The sequence below is a fragment of the Cydia splendana genome, chromosome 9, assembly GCF_910591565.1.
Source record: "Cydia splendana chromosome 9, ilCydSple1.2, whole genome shotgun sequence".
NCBI lineage: Eukaryota > Metazoa > Arthropoda > Insecta > Lepidoptera > Tortricidae > Cydia > Cydia splendana.
This window is the reverse complement of record NC_085968.1, coordinates 2,290,517-2,311,335: the sequence shown is the minus strand read 5'-3', so window position 1 is coordinate 2,311,335 and position 20,819 is coordinate 2,290,517. Positions and strand designations below refer to the sequence as shown.

The following is a 20,819-nucleotide window of genomic DNA, read 5'->3' as shown; positions in this document are numbered from 1 at the left end:
CTATCATCACTGACAGGACTATTGTAGCCAATAAGCCTGATATTGTGATAATAGATCGATCGCAACGTCGGGCCGTGCTCGTTGACATCACCATCCCCCATGATGAGAATCTCGTGAAGGCCGAGAAGGACAAGTCCAGTAAGTACCTAGACTTGGCTCACGAGATAACCGCCATGTGGGATATTGATTCGACGATCATTGTCCCGATAGTCGTTTCAGTAAACGGTCTAATAGCGAAGAGTCTCGACCAACACCTTGAGAGACTCTCGCTAGGTGGTTGGATCAAGGGTCAGATGCAGAAGGCGGTGATCTTGGACACGGCGCGGATAGTCCGCCGGTTCCTCTCTCTGCAGCCCTGACCACCGGTAGCTTGGGCCTTGCCCCGCTGCTGGCGGCACCTTAGGTTAGGTTTTTTATAATGTGTTTATATTAATTTTTATTGTTTTGTAAGTGTTTTTATATTTTACTTTTATATTCATATTATAAAATAACCTAACTTAAGATGAGAAATAAATAAAGAGAATACAATATCAAGTCTTTGTACCAGCATTTTACTAACTTTGAATTTTTGTATTGTTTAGATGTTATTTCTAATAGTTTGTCAATTTGTTTAGGGCGAATCTTGCAAGCTGATATAGAATGATTATTTATTATCAGTTCATTAGTTAATATTTTACATGTTGGTTTACTTCTGAAAGCAATGCAATATACTATCGAGCATGCAGATCTGATGACAGAGATGGAACGCGGCCATAGGATGTCATTTAAGGGATATTGAGTAGGGGATAATTAGTATATATACCGGCGGTAGATCGTAAAATCGGGCATATCGAGATATTCCTAGGCATATCATGAAACGCCGCCATTTAATAATCTGCCTTTTGCATTTTTTGCCACGGCTAGTGCTGCATTCTATGTGGCATTTGGAGCAGAATGCGTAGGTACTAGGTAGGTACTAAAACCATACGCTACCCAAACACGTACTATAAGTAGGCTGTCAAGCCATTTCAATGGTTATCATTTGCTAAAATTAGAACATCCTACTTATTCGATATGCCTAAATGTTGAGGTTTGAACGGTATGGCTGGTGGTCACTAGTCAGATCATGACATGCCGGCGTTTCATGATCTGCTTAGGAATATCACACCTTGAAGTTAGCACGATATGGCTGGTGGTCACTAGGCAGATCATCATCTGCCTAGGAATATCACTCCTTGAGGTTTGTACGATATGGCTGGTGTTCGCTAGGCATCATGACCATCTGTATATTATTCATTATGTTTATACCGATTTTACCGATATTGGTTTTTATGGTGTCCCATCACTAATATTGGTACGGTGATACCAGAGTAATAAATAAAAAGTGCCTATTTATGGAAAGTGACAGCCGTAAATACCTTAAATTAATAAATTATTTGACATGTTAAATAAAAATATATAGCTGGTCAAGCAAATCTTGTCAGTAAAAAAGGCGCGAAATTCAAATTTTCTATGGGACGATATCCCTTCCCGCCTACATTTTTCAAATTGGCCGCCTTTTTCTACTGAAACTAAAGGAAAAATTAATTTTCAAAAAAGAGTCTATCGGTAATTTTACGTTATTTAGGGGTTGTGCACAAATCACGCGAGATGTTTTCGACTACTTTTTGATCCCCCGTCCCCCTTTTCTTTATTCTTATAGATCTATTTATTTGATTAAATAGATTAGGTTGATATGAAACTAAGGTGTTATATAAAAATAATGTGATAGGTACATAAATTATATGTGACGTCCCACGGGTAAAGGTACCTTATGGGGGTTGGCGCTTACGCTAGTATTAACGCCGCTCCAATATCATTACGGCGCCATGCGACGTAAGCGCCGGCCGCCATAAGGTACCTTTTTCCATGGAACGTCACATATAACAAAAAACAACGCAAATAGGGCATATTACTGCAATGTTCTGCCGCCAGAGTGTAGCACTAAGCTAGCTAGTAGATTTTCTCTTTTCTCTTTATCGCTCAAATATGCAATAGTGATAGAGAGGTTAGATAACGAAATTTAAATTTTCTTGTTCCACGGCGGACCCCCAGATTGTGATGGATTGTGGTAGTCGCGCCCCCTACGCAGAGTTTCGCATAATATTTCCTATTAGAAATTCTACTCGTACCTAATTGATATTTAGAAAGTCTTCTTTAGAATTACCCTAAATTAGATCTAATATCATATCACTGGTATCACTGTCAGATTGACAATGTTTTTTAATTATTTGCAAATTTAATGCACTATTTGATAATATTTATATACCTACATATGATAAGAAACGTGTTCTTTTTGTAGACTAGACGTTTCCGATCTCATTTTGCACGAGAAAACGCTGCAATTCGGCATTTTCGGCTCCTATCATTCCGCTTAGACTGACGTTTGCTGAATGGCGTATGACGTGTGGCAACTAGTTTTATATAACCTCCTTGACCGGCGGCCGCGATCTTTTTGCAGAGGGGAACGCCTGTTAATGGCCGCTCCATAGATATTTACTCCGAGTTTCCGAGGCACGTTTTTTCCTTAGACTTCCTGTGTAGTTGTGTGTTAAACTGAAAATCGTAGTTCAAGACCAAAAAAGTAAGACAATGTTGCCACTTTTTACTAGCGCGTCTTGTATTTATGTAAAAATAAATAAATAAAAGTACTTTTATAAATCGTAGGAGTAAAATTACCAATAAATAAATTACAGTAGAGTCCGGTTATAACGACACCCAACCCAAGGGACCGCTGATATTACGTCGTACTAACCGGACGTCGTACTAAACGAACTGCCAATTTTAATATATTCTTTTAATCAAAATAATTACATCATTTTGTATTTATTCATGCATACGCGACAATCAAAGAAAACAAACTTTCGATTAAAATATTTATTTAGGTTAGTATTACAACACTTTGTCTTAAATGCAGAGACTTGAGTAATTTGCGGATAATCAGTGAGTACGCGTACCTACGAAAGTTGGCTTCTTCTAAACACACTCTTGTAGGTACGCGTACTCACTCATTATCCGCAAATTACTCGAATCCCGTAAAATAAAAAGTCGTAATTCTTAGGGATCTAATCAAGATGACAATCGTACATCGACAATAAAAATATAAAGAAGTTTTTTGGCAAACATTTCAATTTTGATTCAAGCCTTTATCGTGGACTGTTTATACTTTTGTTTCAACAAGCAACTTATACTCAATTGAGACAATTCTTACAAACCCAATTAGGATGCGTTGTTTTAAATATGACACAGTTCCCATGGCCACCTCCTGTGTCCATCATCAGATCAGCTCGAAGGTAGATAACAAAATATTGCATTGTCAATGTCATCCAACTTACATAATTATGTATGTGAAGTTTAAGCTCAATTGAATAATGGGAATTGGGTTTTATTTAGTTTGCAAGATTACGAAAAGTGACATGACTACTTCATCGTACTGCGTATAGGCAAAGGGGGGAGGGGAGTTGGGTGCGCGGGACGGAGTTAGCTTCTTACCAACAATTTATTTGTAAAAACTATGTCGCTCGTCGTTGTAACTGGACTTGACGGACGAATTTTGTGTGAATTTCCGTCGTTAAAAGCGGTCGGTCGTTATAAGCCGAGTCGTAATAAACGGTTGTATTCATAGTAGCTCATACTAAAACCAAACAAGTGCCTAAACTTACGTCGCTATAAGCGGTTGGTTGTTATATGCGAAGTCGTACTAACCGGACTCTAGGTACTGTATCTTAGCGTGTTCATTTATAAAAAAGGAATTTACTATTTTACAAACAATTTATTGCAGTGGCAACATTGTCTTACTTTTTTGGTCTTGAACTGCGATTTTCAGTATAGTTTCATATATATTTGGCTAAAGAAAAGACTTACCAGTCGCCACATCGACACAGTATTCATTGGTTGGCCACCCTTCCAGTTTGTATCCCATGGGTTTCTGACTAATATGTATAATGATTTTCTCTGCGACTTTATCAGCTAAGTCGGAAGGGCAAAATGGTAAACTGGTATTATCTGAAAACAGTAAATCTTCGTTTTTTTATTTATTTAATCGAATGGCATAAAAAAAACAACGGGTTGCACTCCGGGAGTGCCGGCAGAAGTGAAATCTCAACGACATTGTAACTCAAAATATTAATAACAGGGCCATATAGTGCAAAATGTCTGCAGCACTATGTATAATTGAGGTTAACGCCATCTAGCGTTGTATCGTCGCATTACTTGAAACCCCTAAGTACATCACTGTGAGTATTAATACCAGTTTGAGGGAAACTCACTAGATGGCAATTAAATCAAAAAACAATGACATTGTCCGTCACACATAACATAACGTCACGCAAACGCCCTGCGCCGCCTACATGAAACAGCAGGCTCAGGCAAACATTTTCGCCGTGCGGTAGAAAGAGAGGAGAGACGCCATACGCGTTACGCCTTACGCTGTCTCGAGTTTATCATTTTTACCCCACCTCAAAAAGTGCACAGCGCCGCTAAAGAAGTTTTCACTTCAAAAATCAAAATAAATATCAGGTTGTCAGCCATTGAGCTGCGTCGAAAGTAAGTGAGAACAGGTTAATCGTCATTAAAGCAATCATACTATAGAATAGAGTAGGTAAAGTAAATGCGATGATTTTTTAGAAGTAGGCAAATAATAATAGCGCGCGTATTCTCTGCTACTCCTATTGAAAGTTACATAAGACCATCTCGTTATGTTATATCTATAATCTATATCCTCCCTCCGTCTTTTACCTCTACATTATTGTAAGGACATTCATACACATAAACTGAAATAAATACTAAGAAAAAGTGACCAAGGCCTCCAGTACCCCAGGCTGGAATCGAACCAGCGTCCTCTCCTATCGCGGCAGGTGCCTGAGCCATTCGGCCACCGGGCCACAGCGGCATAAGTCGAATTATTCCAAGTATATGCACTTCTTACTGAAGGCTAATATTTTCTGAAAATAATTTAATTTGTTCTAATACTTCTAATAGTATTCTTACGCATAAATAGACCGAGTCCCTCGGTAAGCTCAAGAAGGCTTGTGTTGTGGGTACTCAGACAAGGATATATATAATCATACAAATACTATATACATAGAAAATATCCACGACTCAGGAACAAATATCTGTGCTCATCACACAAATTATACGTATATATATTGTTGTTGTATATATATTTATTTTATCTTTTATATTTGTACCTATTAATTTTAAGCATCGAGTTTTAGTGTTTTTACATACCCCGCACCAACTATGCTTCTCTGTTTGGCCTAAAGGTTGAGAATGCCGTGTAGCATTAAGTCCGCCTTTTGTCACTGTATATTTTTTACTGTGCAATAAAGTTTAAAATAAATAAACAAATAAAATTATTGCCCTTATACCGGGATTCGAACACATGACCATCGACTTCATAGGCAGGGTCACTATCCACTAGGCCAGACCGGTTGTCAAAATTGGTATCTGTAATATTGTGTCTCTAATGGTAGGTATTTACCTGTTTCCATATTGGGGGGAGTAGAGGTATTACAATCCCGAATCGTTTTGGACGATATTAATTTTAATCCATGGCTAGGCGGAGTAGGCACGAATGACGAATGCAAGCTTCTTGTGTCGGTGGAGAAAGAATAGGTTTGAACTGAAAAGAAGACAATAGCTATGGTACGGTCATTAAGGTAAGGTCTATACAGTCATTCGACGAGGGGAGACGGGGAGACGGGGAGACGGGGGGAGGGAGTGGTCGCGCGTGATATTTAAGAGCCCATCAACGTGCACACTGCTAAATAATCGTGATTATTTAAATTTAACGACAGGTATTTAAAGAAGGGGGCCGCTACGTACTGTATTTTGTATTTAAGTACCTTTTGAATACATCAAACTAGTTTTTCACTTCTCATGCTCAAAAAGTGCACCTTTATGTCGTGCGTAGACGACATAAAATTGCATTTTATGCTCTACAGCATAAAAGTAAAATTTTCTCCTAAGACTAAGGTAATCGGTCTCAACAGCCATACAGTTAATAGTAGATTGTACAACAAGGGCATAAAGTGACCCATTTTTACCCGAGGCAATTTTTGGTCTGAGCGAAGCGAAGACCAAAATAGTAGACGAGGGTAAAAATGGACATTTATGCCCTTGTTGTACACTCTGCTTTTCACTTCGATTGCGAGGAAAATAAATTATATTTTTCACGGCAATTTACACCACGAAATTGTCGTAAAGCGAAAGAACATAATACATAACCAATTCCCGCCAACTAACTTTTTAATTTTCTTTTTTAAATTTTCAACATGTGATCAGAGTTTCAGACGCTTGGTTTTCTGCCAAGTCATACATTTCGGAGCATTTTTGAACGATAATCGACTCCTATTTCATTTGATTTACTAAATTTAATGACAGAAAATACGGATTTCTAATAAATTGTAGCAAAAATAAAATAATATAATAAGTTTTGTCATCTACACAATTTTATTGCTCAGTAAAATTGTGCAATATGTATGTTTTAACTGTTTGGCTGTTGAGACCGATTACCTTAGTCTTAGAAGAAAATTTTACTTTTATGCTCTAGAGCATAAAATGCGATTTTATGTCGTCTACGCACGACATAAAGGTGCACTTTTTGAGCATGAGAAGTGAAAAACATATTGCACAATTTTACTGAGCAATAAAATTGTGTAGATGACAAAACTTGTTATATTATTTTATTTTTGCTACAATTTATTAGAAGTCCGTATTTTCTGTCATTAAATTTAGTAAATCACATAAAATAGGAGTCGATTATCGTTCAAAAATGCTCCGAAATGTTTGACTTGGCAGAAAACCAAGTGTCTGAAACTCTGACCACATGTAGAAAATTAAAAAAAAAATTAAAAAGTTAGTTGGCGGGAAGTGGTTAATTATTATGTTATTTCGCTTTACGACAATTTCGTGGTGTAAATTGCCGTGAAAAATATAATTTTATTTTCCTCGCAATCGAAGTGAAAAGCAGAGTGTACAACAAGGGCATAAATGTCCATTTTTACCCGAGGCAATTTTTTGGTCTGAGCGAAGCGAAGTCACTTTATGCTCTTGTTGTACAATCTACTATTTATGTTGCTGGATTCGTCAATCTATGCGTCTAAAGTTAAAACGGCCGTTTTTGTTTTGAATTCATAGATCGACGAATCCAGCAACATAATAACTAGTTTGATGTATTCAAAAGGTACTTAAATACAAAATACAGTACATAGCGGCCCCCTTTTTTAAATATCTTTCGTTAAATTCAAATAATTACGATTATTTAGCAGTGGCTAGTGTGCACGTTGATGGGCTCTTAAGCGGGGCTCCCATACAATAAACGTGATCTTTTTGCCGTTTTTTTTGCGTAATGGTACGGAACCCTTCGTGCGCGAGTCCGACTCGCACTTGGCCGGTTTTTACACTGTGCTAAGGTCACGTGGAGAAGACCGTTTACTAAGAAAGACCGTCTAAATATAAGGTCTTTCTTCGCTTTTAACTCTTACTCGGTTAAATGTTATATAGCTTTTAGGGTTGCGTACCCAAAGGACCCTACCCCCCCTACGGGGACGGGACCCTATTACTAAGACGCCACTGTCCGTCTGTCCGTCTGTCACCAGGCTGTATCTCATGATCCGTGATAGCTAGACAGTTGAAATTTCCACAGATGATGTATGTCTGTTACCGCTATAACAACAATCCTCCCCCCTTTTCTTCCATTCTACCTTGTTGTCTGTATTTTCCCACCAATTTGAATGGAATGCATCGAAATCGAATTCTACATGTTGCTGGAGCGCAGATCCGTGTTTGTGATTCGATCAGTTGCGCGAACACCCAATATACCTACTACGCTCCATTGCTCGCTGACAAGCCTTGAGTTTTGAGTTTAAAGGGTGGCCCAAAGGGTTAAGGGTTTGACCAACTATATCTAAACATACCTGGAGTCATGGATGTTCCACTTGTCAGTTTCTTTCGAGCGTTCGATGGGATGTTTTTCATCATCTTATTAACGGCGTCAGCCCATTTAGATGTTAGGTTAAACAGGGGTTGAGGTTGAGGTTGCCGGGTTGAATTTTCTGAAAACCGTAAGACTTCTATCTAATATAGTTCTATCACGATGTTTTTTTAGTAAAAGGTCTAGTTTTGAAACTAAATCTTCTTTAATTAAGGTCAATTCACGTAAGTGTGGCTGCGGACTAGGGAATGCAAATCGGTTATTTTTTGTATGGAAATAACCGCGGTTTCGGTTAATAACCGATAATTTCCATACAAAAAATAACCGAAAATAACCGATTTACATTCCCTACTGCGGACCCGATATGAAGGCCAGCCGCAATTATTCCGCACCTAAGTTCGGTTAAGGCTGATTTAGACGGCGCGCGAACTCGCATGCGATTATAGTTACCTACATTGCGGACTGTTGGTTACGTCCAATTCAACCGACCGATCAAAACCCGCAATGTAATGAAACTCGCATGCGAGTTCTCGCATCGTCTAAATCAGCCCTTAGGTACGGTCTAAAGCAGCGGTCGGCAACCTTTTAGCAGCCAAGGGCCACATAGTTGACGCGGGCCGCACTTTTGTTAATATGTGTGACTTTATCAGACATTGTTGTTTGATAATATTACATACAAAATAGCCAGGGGGGCTCGCGGGCCGCTAAAGTATTAATTTATGGGTCATAAATTATGACCCATTTTGTACCTAAGTCACAGTGACAATCAATATGATAGTCACTAGAGACCTCATACTATTGTCACTGTGACAAGGTACAGAATGGGTCATAAATTAAAACTTTCGACTGTACCTTATTATAATCTTATTAACCTTTTCGACGCCGTGTTATACACAAAAGCTGTCACTCAGACGCCACGTCACCGAAGTGTCAAAACTGAAATTGAACTTTATGCATATGCACGTAAATGTTGCTCTGTGGTCTGTGACCGATTAATCGGTCTTTGGCGTTGAACCTGCGGTGCGGATATATCGGTCATTGGCGTCCAAAAGGTTAATAGTTATTTTGTTTTACAAGATTTTTTTTGGCTCGTCCTAATAATTAGTAAATGATAACCGAGCAAGTAAAAGTGGTTCACAAAATTAAATCTAGAGCATTGCGAGGGTTTCAACGCACGAGGGTAAAATTTTGCTTCCTCGTGAAACACATTTTTTTTTATGTATTCTCAATTTCGCGATTTCGGGGTTGGTGTCATAGTAAAAGTTTCTCAGTATAATCCCAAATCCTCCCTGTCAGCGGGAATGCACTTATTTTTTGGCCAACCTATATACATATATATCTTTGGCGTGAGTAAGATAAATGAAAAATCACTTTTGAAACCCGGAGCGAGCGTATAATCTCCATCATTCCGAACCATTACTCGCAAATTGTAAAAAAGATGCGGTGTGGAGTGAAAAATCGGCAATTATCACGTCATTGTAAAAGCCACCTTATTATTATTACATAGAGTTGATATTACAAATGTTGTACAGGAGATATAGGAGGATTTTGAAATAGCATTGGGAACCACGAAACTGTATTTTGAGGTTATAATTTTTAAGATGGCGATTGTATTCCTTGTTTTTCTGTTTAGTTCATTAAGGTTTATAATTTAGATCTACATCTTTATTTAAAAATATTATTTTCAATTAATAGAAAACTAAACAAACCGCATCTAAATTGGCCCATCCGTTGGAGAGCTACAATGCCATGGATAGACAGACATTGGCGTCAAACATATAATATAATACCCCTCTATTGGCGGTATCGTCTTGGGTTGTCCCATGCGTTTTTCGTCAAGTTCTTAAATTAGTCCTGTTCTGCTTTCGTCACGCATTCTACATTGAAAGCCACCGACGATTGTGACGAATGCAGAATGGGTGACGAAAGCAGAATAGGACTAATTTAAGAACTTGACGATAAACGAATGGGACGACCCAAGACGATACCCTATTTGCTTCGGGGGTTAAAAACGGTTATGGTTATAGCCGAAGTTCTTAACTTATGGCTTTATTCATAAACGCGTTACTGGCCTGAATTAGCTATGAATCGTTTGTCTTTGTCTGTCATTTTGGCTTATGTATTTGTAAGAAAGGGATAAAACATAATTTAACCAAATCAAGCCCGAATTTTTTTAAGAATAGGGTCAAAATTTAATAATAACGACAAACTACAGAGTGTAGATTTTTATTAGAATTATTAGCCACACACAGAAAAGTTATGTCAATTTAGCATGGACCGGCGTGCCTAGTGGAGCCCGATCTGTTGACGTCATGCCTTCCAAGCGTCTGTGCCTCTGCCAGGACGGTGCCATCCTCACTATCGGTGTCAACCCAGTAAACCAGAAGTCACAGAGAGCTCCACTAATGAACCCGAATAGAATCACTGAAAATAAAAAGATTTGACTGTTTATGTTTAACATGCCGTGCTTGACCCATATGGCTTATGATCGCACACTGTGGAGACGTAGCATACATGGTCGCGATCCTCAGCAATGAGGGACCGAGGAAGAAGAAGAAGAACTGTTTATGTCGTCAGATGACAAGCAAAACTCTCTAATTACTAAAAAATAATTAATCAAAAATCAACCTTATTTTAGTAGTAATATGGTTCACAGTGGCTATTACCTTGCGGTGGTAATTAGTGAGTTTTGCTTGTCACCTGACGATGTCAGAGATACAGGTAAAGATGTAGTGCATAATTGTTTTCCATCGTATTTTCTCGGAAACGTTCGTATTTGTCATGCTACTTCAATCAACCTCAGTACTTTTTATTCCGAGACTGACTGAAATAACAAGACACGTTCGTACGTGTCCGTCAAAAAACGATAGAAAATGATTATGCACTATAATATATCTATAACGTTTACACAACTGAAACGTTAATTCTAAGTGGGAATACTTTTTATACGTTTCCTTGGTAGACGTTGAACTTGTGGTCCATGGGTTGTCATTTGTCAAGGCATTAAATACTAATAACGTTATTCATAAACGTCTGTTAAAGTTCAGTGGGGCTCGGAAACCGTTTTATTTTTCAAACCGTTTTCGTTCATTCACCCGGAAACGAAAAGAGCTGTTCTATTGAGATACCAGTATATACCAATTATCGAATTTAAACTGTTGTGAGACATACTAACATTGAATAATTTTACGGTTTAGACTCACTTGTTTTTAGTCACTCGCGCGACATGTCTCGGAGAGCCGTGTATCGGCGAGCTGCAGTACGCGATACACGGCCGTCGTGAACGCTGCTCGCACTGTTAGTGCTTGAGAAAGGAGACGTAGGCTCTCCGAAACATGTCGCGCGAGTGACTAAAAACAAGTGAGTCTAAACCGTAAAATTATTCAATATACCAATTAGTTCGCCTTTCGTTTTTGTGGAATGAAATTAACCGGTTAAAATGAAAATATCAAAGCAAGATAGAACGAGTAAGTTATTGGTGTCTCTTTCTCATGTAGCAACTAATTAACCGAGAATCTCCGAAAGCCCAGTAAAGAGTAACCGGTATTATATCGTTCCCCGCGAACCGTTAAAATCAGTTCCCTCTTCTTACCGGTTAGAAGAGAGAACGAATTCTTTTAGTTCACGTTCCAGCAATTAACTGGTTAATATTTAATATAACGGTTTTGGAACGATATTAATTATTTCAATACCGGTTCCGAGCCCTGGTTCAATCTAACAAGATGTTGATAATTATTTATCCGTCGTTTTCACGTTCGTGTTTGCTAGGAAGAGACAACATTTTACATATATTCATATACAATCCAAAACAAAACGTTGTATACTTACATATAACGAAATACTTCATCTTGTGAACTCTGTCAGCACAGTACGGAATACAGTCGAATCGCAGAACTTATATATACAGTTATACACATTAACTTCCTAATGCTATTGTAGTTGTTGTAATTTTTATCTACTCGGTATTCCGTTACTAATTGATTTAATGTAACATACGTACCATCGCCCACTGTAAACTGTACTGGACTTTATATGCCTTTAGCACAGTATAATAAATAGTACTAACGTACAGTATGGACACTCCCTGCCTCCCGTTGAAAGTGCCGCCCACCCGCTCTCGGTTACCTCACAGTTACCGGCTGGCAAGGACGCGACGACGCGGTGCGCAGAGCGGATGCCACGTAAAATATTCAAATATTAAACAAATATTTACAACACCTATCAGATCACACTGAAAACAACACAATATCTATATGAACAAAAAATCATGTTTTTAACTTATTACGTAATATTTTTGTGGCCTGAATTTCCTTACAAAATTTTGTTACTTCGTTTAAACTGATTCAAAATAGGAAACTATTGTATAAATCGAACTTAGATACCCACCTTACAGCATAATACGATTCTTATTTCTTCCTAATACGCGCAATGAGTTTTGAGTCATTGAGGTCATCGAACTTGACAACAAAATGGCGGGAACCCTAGCACGTCTTATCTCACTCACACAAGCAAGGTACGCGTTCACCTACACGAGCTTAGACTGTGTGCGTAGGAACGAGTTTGTTTCATACATTTGATCGCCAGTGTCCGAGGTGTGCCTTTAGTAATGAGGTCCACCGATGTACAGTTAGTAGTGTTGCTGTTTGTACTTCGTTGTATTTTTATAATAATTAATAATCGATCACGTGTCAGCACCTGGCACGTGTGTACCTGCCGGCCTAGCCAAGGTGACAATCGCTTGCGCTTCGCCATCGAAAAACCGATCAACCACATTAGCTGTTTTTAACTATATTCATGATGTGCTCAACATTATAGACTCTAAACAGCATGCTGTCGGTGTACTTTTGGATATGAGCAAGGCCTATGACAGGGTCAAGCACGATATCTTGCTCAAAAAACTATTCGGTATCGGCGTCAGAGGAATTGCCCACAACTGGTTTTCATCATACCTTACAAACCGTGTACAACTAGTTGAAATAGAGCACTATGATTATACAACGGGTTGGATAAATAGAGTGCAATCACGTGAAGCGAAAGTAACTCAATCCATCCCGCAGGGAAGCGTTCTTGGATGTGTTCTCTTTCTAATATATATAAATGACTTACCAGCAATAATAGACGTCCCCACTACCCTGTTTGCAGATGACATATCTCTTGTCCTACCATGCAAAAACGAAGCCAGCCTACGTAACTTACTGGATTCAGTTTTAACCGACGTCACAACCTGGTTAGCTGATCATAACCTACTGGTAAATTTCTCAAAAACCAAGCTTATCGAATTTAGGCCTTATCAACGACGGGCCTTAAATATAGAATACTCTATTGAAGGCACCCCATTAGAGTGCGTAGATACCTTCCCGTTGCTTGGTATTACCATGGATTCTACAATGAACTGGAAAGAACACATAAGTAAATTGATGTCAAAGCTAAGCCGATTCACATATGCACTTGACAAACTTAAAATATCTACTGACATTAAAACGGCTACTTGTGCGTACTATGCCTATGCGTACGCTTGGTTAAAATATGGCATAGTGATGTGGGGAAATAGCGTAGATCTAATACAACTATTTAGACTACAAAAACGCTGCACTAGAATAATAGTTAATATGCCTTTAAGATCGATGGAAAGCTGTAAACAACATTTTATCGAAAAAAAGATACTAACATTGCCATCGATCTATATCATGGAAGCATGCATCTTTGTGAAAAAGAACATCACCCTATTCCCACAATATACACGCGCACAAAACCTACGACTGCGAAATAAACTCGAAAGACCTGCATCAAAATTACAAATGGTTCACTCTGGTCCTTTTGCAATGTGTGTAAAATTGTATAATCATTTACCAGACATTATTAAACATGAATCTGACTTTAACATATTCAAAAATAATTTAAAGACATTCTTGCTGGATAAATGTTTCTACTCTACTCAGGAGTTCTTGCCAGAATTGTAATGTTAGTATTTAGTTATAACTAGGTATCAGCATTCTTTTAGCTTTATTTAAAATTATACAGTCATGTAAATAGCTAATAAATAATTTGTAATTATAATGTTATTTTAAATTTTAATTGTGTGTAAATATTTTTGATTGTATTATAGTTCTTGACCTTTTTTAGTTATTTTAAGTTATGAACATTGATTGTTATTACATATTTTAATTTAATTTGTTTGACATGCCTAGAATTAGTTATTATACGAGTATTAGTTGTTATTTTAGAATAAGAATTGCTGTGCCCTTACAGGGTCCATGTCACTGTACTGGAAATTATTGTAACACCTTTATGTAACAACATGAGGGACCGAGGAAGAAGAAGAAGAACTGTTTATGTCGTCAGGTGACAAGCAAAACTCTCTAATTACTAAAAATAATTAATCAAAAATCAACCTTATTGGAGTAGTAATATGGTTCACAGTGGCTATTACCTTGCGGTGGTAATTAGTGAGTTTTGCTTGTCACCTGACGATGTCAGAGATACAGGTAAAGATGTAGTGCATAATTGTTTTCCATCGTATTTTCTCGGAAACGTTCGTATTTGTCATGCTACTTCAATCAACCTCAGTACTTTTTATTCCGAGACTGACTGAAATAACAAGACACGTTCGTACGTGTCCGTCAAAAAACGATAGAAAATGATTATGCACTATAATATATCTATAACGTTTACACAACTGAAACGTTAATTCTAAGTGGGAATACTTTTTATACGTTTCCTTGGTAGACGTTGAACTTGTGGTCCATGGGTTGTCATTTGTCAAGGCATTAAATACTAATAACGTTATTCATAAACGTCTGTTAAAGTTCAGTGGGGCTCGGAAACCGTTTTATTTTTCAAACCGTTTTCGTTCATTCACCCGGAAACGAAAAGAGCTGTTCTATTGAGATACCAGTATATACCAATTATCGAATTTAAACTGTTGTGAGACATACTAACATTGAATAATTTTACGGTTTAGACTCACTTGTTTTTAGTCACTCGCGCGACATGTCTCGGAGAGCCGTGTATCGGCGAGCTGCAGTACGCGATACACGGCCGTCGTGAACGCTGCTCGCACTGTTAGTGCTTGAGAAAGGAGACGTAGGCTCTCCGAAACATGTCGCGCGAGTGACTAAAAACAAGTGAGTCTAAACCGTAAAATTATTCAATATACCAATTAGTTCGCCTTTCGTTTTTGTGGAATGAAATTAACCGGTTAAAATGAAAATATCAAAGCAAGATAGAACGAGTAAGTTATTGGTGTCTCTTTCTCATGTAGCAACTAATTAACCGAGAATCTCCGAAAGCCCAGTAAAGAGTAACCGGTATTATATCGTTCCCCGCGAACCGTTAAAATCAGTTCCCTCTTCTTACCGGTTAGAAGAGAGAACGAATTCTTTTAGTTCACGTTCCAGCAATTAACTGGTTAATATTTAATATAACGGTTTTGGAACGATATTAATTATTTCAATACCGGTTCCGAGCCCTGGTTCAATCTAACAAGATGTTGATAATTATTTATCCGTCGTTTTCACGTTCGTGTTTGCTAGGAAGAGACAACATTTTACATATATTCATATACAATCCAAAACAAAACGTTGTATACTTACATATAACGAAATACTTCATCTTGTGAACTCTGTCAGCACAGTACGGAATACAGTCGAATCGCAGAACTTATATATACAGTTATACACATTAACTTCCTAATGCTATTGTAGTTGTTGTAATTTTTATCTACTCGGTATTCCGTTACTAATTGATTTAATGTAACATACGTACCATCGCCCACTGTAAACTGTACTGGACTTTATATGCCTTTAGCACAGTATAATAAATAGTACTAACGTACAGTATGGACACTCCCTGCCTCCCGTTGAAAGTGCCGCCCACCCGCTCTCGGTTACCTCACAGTTACCGGCTGGCAAGGACGCGACGACGCGGTGCGCAGAGCGGATGCCACGTAAAATATTCAAATATTAAACAAATATTTACAACACCTATCAGATCACACTGAAAACAACACAATATCTATATGAACAAAAAATCATGTTTTTAACTTATTACGTAATATTTTTGTGGCCTGAATTTCCTTACAAAATTTTGTTACTTCGTTTAAACTGATTCAAAATAGGAAACTATTGTATAAATCGAACTTAGATACCCACCTTACAGCATAATACGATTCTTATTTCTTCCTAATACGCGCAATGAGTTTTGAGTCATTGAGGTCATCGAACTTGACAACAAAATGGCGGGAACCCTAGCACGTCTTATCTCACTCACACAAGCAAGGTACGCGTTCACCTACACGAGCTTAGACTGTGTGCGTAGGAACGAGTTTGTTTCATACATTTGATCGCCAGTGTCCGAGGTGTGCCTTTAGTAATGAGGTCCACCGATGTACAGTTAGTAGTGTTGCTGTTTGTACTTCGTTGTATTTTTATAATAATTAATAATCGATCACGTGTCAGCACCTGGCACGTGTGTACCTGCCGGCCTAGCCAAGGTGACAATCGCTTGCGCTTCGCCATCGAAAAACCGATCAACCACATTAGCTGTTTTTAACTATATTCATGATGTGCTCAACATTATAGACTCTAAACAGCATGCTGTCGGTGTACTTTTGGATATGAGCAAGGCCTATGACAGGGTCAAGCACGATATCTTGCTCAAAAAACTATTCGGTATCGGCGTCAGAGGAATTGCCCACAACTGGTTTTCATCATACCTTACAAACCGTGTACAACTAGTTGAAATAGAGCACTATGATTATACAACGGGTTGGATAAATAGAGTGCAATCACGTGAAGCGAAAGTAACTCAATCCATCCCGCAGGGAAGCGTTCTTGGATGTGTTCTCTTTCTAATATATATAAATGACTTACCAGCAATAATAGACGTCCCCACTACCCTGTTTGCAGATGACATATCTCTTGTCCTACCATGCAAAAACGAAGCCAGCCTACGTAACTTACTGGATTCAGTTTTAACCGACGTCACAACCTGGTTAGCTGATCATAACCTACTGGTAAATTTCTCAAAAACCAAGCTTATCGAATTTAGGCCTTATCAACGACGGGCCTTAAATATAGAATACTCTATTGAAGGCACCCCATTAGAGTGCGTAGATACCTTCCCGTTGCTTGGTATTACCATGGATTCTACAATGAACTGGAAAGAACACATAAGTAAATTGATGTCAAAGCTAAGCCGATTCACATATGCACTTGACAAACTTAAAATATCTACTGACATTAAAACGGCTACTTGTGCGTACTATGCCTATGCGTACGCTTGGTTAAAATATGGCATAGTGATGTGGGGAAATAGCGTAGATCTAATACAACTATTTAGACTACAAAAACGCTGCACTAGAATAATAGTTAATATGCCTTTAAGATCGATGGAAAGCTGTAAACAACATTTTATCGAAAAAAAGATACTAACATTGCCATCGATCTATATCATGGAAGCATGCATCTTTGTGAAAAAGAACATCACCCTATTCCCACAATATACACGCGCACAAAACCTACGACTGCGAAATAAACTCGAAAGACCTGCATCAAAATTACAAATGGTTCACTCTGGTCCTTTTGCAATGTGTGTAAAATTGTATAATCATTTACCAGACATTATTAAACATGAATCTGACTTTAACATATTCAAAAATAATTTAAAGACATTCTTGCTGGATAAATGTTTCTACTCTACTCAGGAGTTCTTGCCAGAATTGTAATGTTAGTATTTAGTTATAACTAGGTATCAGCATTCTTTTAGCTTTATTTAAAATTATACAGTCATGTAAATAGCTAATAAATAATTTGTAATTATAATGTTATTTTAAATTTTAATTGTGTGTAAATATTTTTGATTGTATTATAGTTCTTGACCTTTTTTAGTTATTTTAAGTTATGAACATTGATTGTTATTACATATTTTAATTTAATTTGTTTGACATGCCTAGAATTAGTTATTATACGAGTATTAGTTGTTATTTTAGAATAAGAATTGCTGTGCCCTTACAGGGTCCATGTCACTGTACTGGAAATTATTGTAACACCTTTATGTAACAACATGAGGGACCGAGGAAGAAGAAGAAGAACTGTTTATGTCGTCAGGTGACAAGCAAAACTCTCTAATTACTAAAAATAATTAATCAAAAATCAACCTTATTGGAGTAGTAATATGGTTCACAGTGGCTATTACCTTGCGGTGGTAATTAGTGAGTTTTGCTTGTCACCTGACGATGTCAGAGATACAGGTAAAGATGTAGTGCATAATTGTTTTCCATCGTATTTTCTCGGAAACGTTCGTATTTGTCATGCTACTTCAATCAACCTCAGTACTTTTTATTCCGAGACTGACTGAAATAACAAGACACGTTCGTACGTGTCCGTCAAAAAACGATAGAAAATGATTATGCACTATAATATATCTATAACGTTTACACAACTGAAACGTTAATTCTAAGTGGGAATACTTTTTATACGTTTCCTTGGTAGACGTTGAACTTGTGGTCCATGGGTTGTCATTTGTCAAGGCATTAAATACTAATAACGTTATTCATAAACGTCTGTTAAAGTTCAGTGGGGCTCGGAAACCGTTTTATTTTTCAAACCGTTTTCGTTCATTCACCCGGAAACGAAAAGAGCTGTTCTATTGAGATACCAGTATATACCAATTATCGAATTTAAACTGTTGTGAGACATACTAACATTGAATAATTTTACGGTTTAGACTCACTTGTTTTTAGTCACTCGCGCGACATGTCTCGGAGAGCCGTGTATCGGCGAGCTGCAGTACGCGATACACGGCCGTCGTGAACGCTGCTCGCACTGTTAGTGCTTGAGAAAGGAGACGTAGGCTCTCCGAAACATGTCGCGCGAGTGACTAAAAACAAGTGAGTCTAAACCGTAAAATTATTCAATATACCAATTAGTTCGCCTTTCGTTTTTGTGGAATGAAATTAACCGGTTAAAATGAAAATATCAAAGCAAGATAGAACGAGTAAGTTATTGGTGTCTCTTTCTCATGTAGCAACTAATTAACCGAGAATCTCCGAAAGCCCAGTAAAGAGTAACCGGTATTATATCGTTCCCCGCGAACCGTTAAAATCAGTTCCCTCTTCTTACCGGTTAGAAGAGAGAACGAATTCTTTTAGTTCACGTTCCAGCAATTAACTGGTTAATATTTAATATAACGGTTTTGGAACGATATTAATTATTTCAATACCGGTTCCGAGCCCTGGTTCAATCTAACAAGATGTTGATAATTATTTATCCGTCGTTTTCACGTTCGTGTTTGCTAGGAAGAGACAACATTTTACATATATTCATATACAATCCAAAACAAAACGTTGTATACTTACATATAACGAAATACTTCATCTTGTGAACTCTGTCAGCACAGTACGGAATACAGTCGAATCGCAGAACTTATATATACAGTTATACACATTAACTTCCTAATGCTATTGTAGTTGTTGTAATTTTTATCTACTCGGTATTCCGTTACTAATTGATTTAATGTAACATACGTACCATCGCCCACTGTAAACTGTACTGGACTTTATATGCCTTTAGCACAGTATAATAAATAGTACTAACGTACAGTATGGACACTCCCTGCCTCCCGTTGAAAGTGCCGCCCACCCGCTCTCGGTTACCTCACAGTTACCGGCTGGCAAGGACGCGACGACGCGGTGCGCAGAGCGGATGCCACGTAAAATATTCAAATATTAAACAAATATTTACAACACCTATCAGATCACACTGAAAACAACACAATATCTATATGAACAAAAAATCATGTTTTTAACTTATTACGTAATATTTTTGTGGCCTGAATTTCCTTACAAAATTTTGTTACTTCGTTTAAACTGATTCAAAATAGGAAACTATTGTATAAATCGAACTTAGATACCCACCTTACAGCATAATACGATTCTTATTTCTTCCTAATACGCGCAATGAGTTTTGAGTCATTGAGGTCATCGAACTTGACAACAAAATGGCGGGAACCCTAGCACGTCTTATCTCACTCACACAAGCAAGGTACGCGTTCACCTACACGAGCTTAGACTGTGTGCGTAGGAACGAGTTTGTTTCATACATTTGATCGCCAGTGTCCGAGGTGTGCCTTTAGTAATGAGGTCCACCGATGTACAGTTAGTAGTGTTGCTGTTTGTACTTCGTTGTATTTTTATAATAATTAATAATCGATCACGTGTCAGCACCTGGCACGTGTGTACCTGCCGGCCTAGCCAAGGTGACAATCGCTTGCGCTTCGCCATCGAAAAACCGATCAACCACATTAGCTGTTTTTAACTATATTCATGATGTGCTCAACATTATAGACTCTAAACAGCATGCTGTCGGTGTACTTTTGGATATGAGCAAGGCCTATGACAGGGTCAAGCACGATATCTTGCTCAAAAAACTATTCGGTATCGGCGTCAGAGGAATTGCCCACAACTGGTTTTCATCATACCTTACAAACCGTGTACAACTAGTTGAAATAGAGCACTATGATTATACAACGGGTTGGATAAATAGAGTGCAATCACGTGAAGCGAAAGTAACTCAATCCATCCCGCAGGGAAGCGTTCTTGGATGTGTTCTCTTTCTAATATATATAAATGACTTACCAGCAATAATAGACGTCCCCACTACCCTGTTTGCAGATGACATATCTCTTGTCCTACCATGCAAAAACGAAGCCAGCCTACGTAACTTACTGGATTCAGTTTTAACCGACGTCACAACCTGGTTAGCTGATCATAACCTACTGGTAAATTTCTCAAAAACCAAGCTTATCGAATTTAGGCCTTATCAACGACGGGCCTTAAATATAGAATACTCTATTGAAGGCACCCCAT

At 38.0% G+C, this 20,819-nt stretch overlaps 1 protein-coding gene and 1 long non-coding RNA gene across 2 annotated transcripts in view; both read right to left on the bottom strand.

Annotated features, from left to right (window-relative positions):
- LOC134793413 (uncharacterized) overlaps positions 1-20,819 on the bottom strand; it is a 200,927-nt gene that overhangs the window by 115,432 nt on the left and 64,676 nt on the right. The window lies entirely within an intron of this gene.
- Positions 1-20,819, bottom strand: part of LOC134793867 (uncharacterized) — a 73,221-nt gene that overhangs the window by 18,400 nt on the left and 34,002 nt on the right. The window contains exons 10-12 of the mRNA XM_063765581.1: positions 7,938-8,075; positions 5,501-5,641; positions 3,883-4,023 (exon numbers count right to left, since the gene is read on the bottom strand). Coding sequence (XP_063621651.1) covers positions 3,883-4,023; positions 5,501-5,641; positions 7,938-8,075 — 420 coding nt within the window. The remainder of the gene's footprint in view (positions 1-3,882; positions 4,024-5,500; positions 5,642-7,937; positions 8,076-20,819) is intronic.